This window comes from Culicoides brevitarsis, chromosome 2, assembly GCF_036172545.1.
Source record: "Culicoides brevitarsis isolate CSIRO-B50_1 chromosome 2, AGI_CSIRO_Cbre_v1, whole genome shotgun sequence".
Classification (NCBI taxonomy): Eukaryota; Metazoa; Arthropoda; class Insecta; order Diptera; family Ceratopogonidae; genus Culicoides; species Culicoides brevitarsis.
In genome coordinates, this window is record NC_087086.1 from 355,371 (window position 1) to 362,665 (window position 7,295).

General features: G+C 30.8%; 1 protein-coding gene across 1 annotated transcript; it reads left to right on the top strand.

The window, feature by feature from the left end:
* The first annotated feature begins 2,394 nt into the window (after positions 1 to 2,394).
* On the top strand, positions 2,395 to 3,070 carry LOC134832122 (uncharacterized). The gene is made up of 2 exons (XM_063846021.1): positions 2,395 to 2,526; positions 2,592 to 3,070. Exons 1-2 carry the CDS (start codon positions 2,463 to 2,465, stop codon positions 2,996 to 2,998), a joined length of 471 nt encoding a protein of 156 aa, XP_063702091.1. The 5' UTR covers positions 2,395 to 2,462; the 3' UTR covers positions 2,999 to 3,070.
* Positions 3,071 to 7,295: the final 4,225 nt, after the last annotated feature.

The window sequence follows — 7,295 nt, forward strand, 5'->3', positions numbered from 1 at the left end:
CAGCCTCTTCAATTCAACTTGAATTCAACAATAATGGAAATGTAATTTGAATATCTTGATTCGGATTTTTTTGTTTACAGTTTTTTTTTTGCTTTTCGAGAGTAATTAATGACAATTTTTTCGACATTTCCAATTACGATTGGTACGTAGGTGTGATTTTAATTAAAATTTTCAATCAACGATCAAATATATAGCACAAAATTGAATAATTGACGAAACGTTCTTTTTCTCTGCAATACTGAAGAGAAGTGAAATGTCGCACTGATTAAAAACTCGTTAGTACAAATAAATGTCATTTAACCGCACTAAGTCGTCGACGCATGAAAACCTTTTAGATTACAAGAGTAACACTTCTTTATTAAATTTTTAACACAAATTGCAATTATTTTCGTGACAAAAAATTCACAGGTTTTCGCTTGTGCATACATTTTTAAACAAAGTGCATTAACTAACAGCTCCATCGTATTCATTTTCATCTTTTCGTTCTCTCCGCTTTTTTTAAATAAATAAAAATTAAACCACAACTATGAAAAGTGAGTATCCTCACCTGACCTAACCCAACATTTGTGCAAAAATTCTGTGTACGTCTCTCTTTTTTTCGCAGAAAGGTAGGAAAAAATAGTTGAATTTTGTACAAAAGCGAGTAACATTTTGTAAAATATACAAAAAAAAAGTATCTTTATCCTCTTGTGTTTTGCTTTTGGCATGTTGTGGCATTTTTGCGGGGACGTTGGCAGAAGCATTAAATGTAATTTTTCCATGATTAGCAGAAAAGAGATTAAATTTTGTATCTATTAATGGCTTTGCGTGAGTGTTTGAATGTTTTTATAAAGTTATTATTCTTCCTTTTTTCAAATATTTGGTAAGAAAAGGCGATTTACATATTTGTATCCTTCATAAAGTATTTCGAGATAAAAAAAAAATATAAGCCTTTTAATCCCTTCATAGAACTCTGATTTACATCAGCATAAATTACTTAAAGAGATTTTCATTAGCTCTAAAGATAACGTTTGTTCATCTCAAAAAATAAATTCCAATTTTATAAGCCTGATATGCATTCATTTTAAAAATTTATAATTGCACTTAAAATGATGACTATGAATTTAATTTTTATTAAAACTGTTATTTTTATTACAATGATTCGTATTTATCATAGGAATAAAAAAAAAAGTTGATATACTGTTGAAATGACCTGAATGACCTTGGTATGAAATCACGGTACAAAATTGCTTCAACGTACATTCTTTCAGTGTACATTTAATTAATTTATTTAGTAAAAGCTTTCAACCGGAATAAAAAGATAAAATTACCTTAGCGCTGCTCTGCATTGAATGACATAAAAATTATGAATGAATAAGTAACAGGAGCGAACTTGCATTCATATATTATAAATCTTTCACTTAATGTCTGTTGTGAAAATGCAGTAGCGAGAAAAAGGGAGCCATTAACTCAAAAATTTATTCATTGAATGGATTATGTGAAGTTTATTATGACATTGCTCAGTTCATAAAGCATCATCGCGTTCGACAAAACTCTCAAGGTAGTACAAAACTAAAGTAATTGAAACAAATTGAATAGAAACTGATTGTTTAACGTATATTGTTTCTCCAAAACTGTCATGCCATGCGGGACCATCAATGAAATGCATGTGAATGGAACCGTTTAAATCGCATAATTATCATAATTTGTTGTATACTCACTCATACTCGCACATTTGCATCTCTGATGAATGTCGTGTGGTTGACGTGCCATTACACAGGGAATTCCCCAAAAACTCGCACCAAATTACAAGGCTACGCAGTGTGACATGGTAAAAAGAGCTATAAACGCGAAATACAAGCAAAATGAATTCGTAATGTGTGATTGATGTGTGTTGTATTTTATTTGGTAATTAGCGGTATTTGTAGCAGGTAAATATAGAAGTTTTGCGTACATTTCGGGGGAATTTTTTATGATGATTACGCTTCTTTTTTATTTGATAAATTAGCTGAGTGTTCTGCTGAAAATTGAGTTTTCAATGGATTAGGAAGATTAAAATTAAATCAAATTACGGAAAAACATTATGAAGGAGAGATTTTTCCCGAAAGTTAATTTTAAATGGAAATATAATTAACGAGAATACAATTTAACCGATGGATTTTCTGACTGTTCTTTATGAATTTAATAATCAATCTCGAAAAATTCCGATCATTTGAGTGTATTTACCTTACAAAATTTACTTTAACATGACGTGTATTTATGTAAACATAGTTTATGTTCACATATACTATATATAGTGTAAATTCATCATTACCGCAGACACACAAATATCCATATTTCACAAGACAAGACATCGATCGGTTGGTTATTTATCTGCACAACGAACTTTTAAGTCAGTAATCTTTTAGACCTGCGCCTGAAAAGACAGAAATTAAAAATAATAATAAATAAAAATTAGTGTTGTTGTGTCAAAAATCATCAATATGAATGTATTGCTATATATAACGGCAATGTTTTGCTTTTTGTCAATGGGTTTTGCACAATTCGGTAAGTATACTGACCTTAACGTTAGTTTTTGCTTTGAAATAATGTGTTTTTCGATTGATCAAAAGGTCCATATGGGTTACCTCATCCACACAAATACAAGAAATTTTATCGTCGTCTGAATAAAGGGTTTTATCCCGTTCCTGTGCCTGTTGCAGTTCCCGTTCATCCCGTTGCTGTTCCTGTTCCTGTTGCTCCTGTACCCGTTCCTGTGCCTGTTCATCATAGTCCTCCTGTATATGGATCTCCGATTGTTGGAGGCGGAGGAAGTCATGCTTCAGCTCACGCGTATTCAAAAACATTTTCTCTTAACACTCCCGGAGGGTTGTCAATTAATGTCGCAAAAGCAGAAGCAAATGCAAATTCAGGCGCAAATAGTAATGGCTTTGGATATGGCGCATCTCCATTCGGCGGCGAATTAAACATAGCTAATGCTAATGCACATGCGAACGCAGAATCCTTTAGCATTGGATAGATAAGACAGAGACACCTATTAAATTACCATCAACGAACAATTTTACGCTAAAATTAGACTTTTTATCTGCTCTTAAACACATATAGTGAAGTACAAAAAAAAGTGAAATAAAAACGGAACAAGGAAATCAAATTAACGCTTTTTTATTTGAATTAACGCCAACTTCACACACTGAATACTAATTACATCACATATGATGTCGTCGTTATCTATGCACTGACCAACCAACTAACATGGTCAAATGATAAATTTCCTCGAAATAGAATCAAATCAAATATCGTCGTCGTCGCACTGTCTATTGATGCACGTACACAAGTATTTTCCGCATGTTTGAGTACGACAGATCATTTTACGCCATTTCTCGTCATTCATTGTCTGTGCCGCATATACATAAACAGAAGGGAGAAAAAGAGTCTATTAAAACTATTGAGGAACGTAATGGATAGTGACTGGAATACGAAATTAGGATTTTACGTCGTCGCATAGCAAAGATGGACTTTAATAAAAGTAATATAATAAAAGTTGACGTCTCGCTCTTATGTTGGTTGCTATTTTTTTATGATTGGATTTTTTTTTTGGATTCGTCACTTTTTCTATTGGTACCATTGGTACAGGTGAAAAACCAAAATTAAACCAAAATTCGACATTTAATTTGATCTGAAGGGTATTTCGTCGTAAACAGTAGCATTGAAGTTGTTATCTTTTATGTGACCTGTTGTGTGAACCGGTAGTTTGAGGCGTGTTTAATGCTACGTGACTAACTGCTAACAACAGGTGCGAAATAATAATAAACGTTGAAAGTTTGGGGGAATCCGAAAAAATGTATAAACAGAAGAAAAAGTTTGATATGCAACTCAGAAATAAAAAGTTACTATTAAAAATTTAAAAAAAGGAAATTATGCCAATTAAAAATTAAGTGCAGATCAACTTTAATTTAAACTTTTTTTTTTTAACTTTTTTCAGTTGAAATATTTTTCTAAAAAGTCTTTAAAAGTTAAAATCGAAGAAATTTAAATTACTTTAAAACATTTTCAAAAGCAGTTTAAACAACGAAACGATATAAAGTAAATCCATTATTAAATCTAAGTACACATCTTGAATTAGCAAGCAACTATGAAATATAGTATGAGCTTGTATTTTTTTCGTTTTGAGAGTCTATATGCTCTCAGATTTCCAAATTTTAAAAAAAAAAAAAATTTTTATGAAAATCATTGCTCAGGACAAGTTTCATGGGAAGGCGTTTTACGAAGAGATAAATTTTTTTTTCCAAATTTTCAAAAAAAAATTTTTTTTTTATGAAAAACATTGCTCAGGACAAGTTTCATGGGAAAGCGTTCTACGAAGAGATAAATTTTTTTTTTCCAAATTTTCAAAAAAAATTTTTTTTTTTATGAAAAACATTGCTCAGGACAAGTTTCATGGGAAGGCGTCTAAATACATATCTTGAATTAGCAAGCAACTATGAAATATAGTATGAGCTTGTATTTTTTTCGTTTTGAGAGTCTATATGCTCTCAGATTTCCAAATTTTCAAAAAAAAAAAAAAAAATTTTATGAAAAACATTGCTCAGGACAAGTTTCATGGGAAGGCGTTTTACGAAGAGATAAATTTTTTTTTTCCAAATTTTCAAAAAAAAATTTTTTTTTTTTATGAAAAACATTGCTCAGGACAAGTTTCATGAGAAGGCGTTTTACGAAGAGATAAATTTTTTTTTTCCAAATTTTCAAAAATATTTTTTTTTTTTGAAAAACATTGCTCAGGAGAAGTTTCATGGGAAGGCGTCTCATGCACTAAAAACAGAGTATGATATGAAACATATACCACAAATATTTCTTTCGAACGTTTTCTATAGACAATTTTTGCGAGACGTGATCTAGGTTTGACACTTGTACAGAAAGCGCAGTTCAAAATCATTTGAATCTAATTTAATTTAATTCGTTTCTCATGTATTCTCTTTTTTTTGTCACTTTTACAGAATATTGGGTTCTTATATACACATAAGAACACTCCTTTTTACATGTTGGTTTTTCGTCTTTAAAGCTGTACAAAAAAATTTTATCTATAGAATTTATTGGCAAAAAAAAAATTTTTTTTATGTATTACGTTGTGTTTTTATTAAAAAGTAATGTCGAAAATCAGACGCCCTGCGACGATACGATAATGATAAAATTTCTCGGAAATTTCTTGATTTTTTTAGAGTCGCTTTGCTGACAAGCAGTTATTGAGGGGTAGCAACCGTAATCAAAAGCTAACGTAATTTTCTGTCGCTTAAACGTATTTTAAGTACATTTGTGCTATGTGTGTATAAGCTGTACTTGTAAAAAGATGCAATTTTCTTTGTTTGCTGAGGGCGTCATTCAGTGCAGACTTCACCCTGAAAAAACATGCAATTTCCTTCGTTGCAGAACAGTTTTGTATTAAGTCTCTCAGCTTGTCTTGCTGCTTTCAACAATCTAAGCGCATTGCATTATAAATATTGTAAAACAGGAAAATTTGTTTGCATACAAGAAGAATGCAAACATTATATGATGATGATGATGATAAGGAAGTATTATTATTATAAAAAAGAAGAAGAATGCAGAGTAGACTGAAGGAGACATCAGTACAAGGAAAAAATATGAACAGGAAGAAAAGCAGATGGTGTTGAGAAAAGTGAAAAGAAAAAACCGTGTAATATACTTTGTGACGATGACAGTCAGTCCTCGACATATGTGCTGTTTATGAAGGTTTTTCAGACGATGATGAGGAAAAATGAAGAACGGCAATGTTTTCTTTGATAAGTAGCTTACGGAGTTTCGTTGAATTCTCATAACCAGCAATCATTTTTGAATTTATTTTATAGGTACTTATTCATTAAGAATAAACTGTTAAGCTTTTAAGCATCTTTTCATGCATAATACTTTTTTTGCTTTCTTCAAAAGTCAAGCTTCAAAATATTAATGAGACAACTTGTTTTCATCATCAAATCACAATATCAACCGAAAATATTCGGTTAAGCGTTTGCCAAGCAAAAAATTACGCATTTTTATTAAATTATGTTTTACACGTAAGAATTCCAATTATGTTCTGCAGGTGCCAAATAAATGGAATTAACAATGACATTTACAACTGTCATGCAATTACCTATATTAAAATATTTACGACATTTAACACGACCATTTTAAACCTAATTTTATAATACCCATAATCGTATTACATTCCTAAACCTTTTTCTCTTTTCCTAACTCAACACACACACACGCTCACATAAGATAAGTTTCATTCTGTAAATTTTCGGTGTGTATATGTGTGCGGTGAAAATCAGAAATTCCAAAAATTGTTTTAAATCCTTTTTTCATATTATACAATTTTTTGTTGGTTACTTTTCTGTAGGTACAAAGTATTTTTCATATTGTTGTCTTTTCCGTTGCACACAAATTCCAACACACATACAATTGAATAAAACAAGAGAGTCAACATACATTTTGACTTTAATTTGATAAATTTTTTGTTGTTGTGTTTTCCCTTATGAAACATCATGAAACATTATTTTATGAGATCTTTTTCCCTCATTTTTTTGCCTGCCTGCCAAGGCGGATGCTTGCCTTCTACATTTAATCCTTTAATCGTTTTGTGGCAGACACAACGATATTTCATGTTGCTACTGTGTGTGTTTGTGTGTGGTAAAGACACATTTGCACATTATAATTTTCACTCTGTACATATATCTGCGTTTATTCATTCGTTCGAGAATGCCTAAGTCAAGTTAAATATGTTCAGGAGAAATTGTGTTGATGATGAAATTTTCGTCTCATAGTCATGTGAAAACACAGAAAAATATAAATCCTCTATTTAAAAATTCATAATAATTTTGTATTAGTGGTAAAATAGGTATCGTAATGAATTTAGTTTAAAAAGGATTATTCTGGTCAATAGATCATGCAACGTTCATCAAATTTATTTTTCTATGCCTTTTTAAATCATTGAAAGAAAATAAAAATCGAAAATGGTTTGACACGTAAACTCGTTAATTGAACGTTTTCAATTTCGAAAAAAAAAAATTTCTTTCGACTTGTCTTGAAGGAATCCCAAGTAAAAAGCAAATGTTGTTCACATAAATGCCTTAAGTGTTCAAATAAACATAAAAATTAATATTTAATCTTAAACGGATATTTGGTACTTAGAAACAATTTTCCTTTATTTTTACAGTAAGTCCATCATGTGTGTCTTTTGCGCTTAATATGGGTAAATAGGACTCACTTGAGCTACTGAATGCTCGTCAATACATACAGTACAAAAACATCTGTTTCTCAACGCG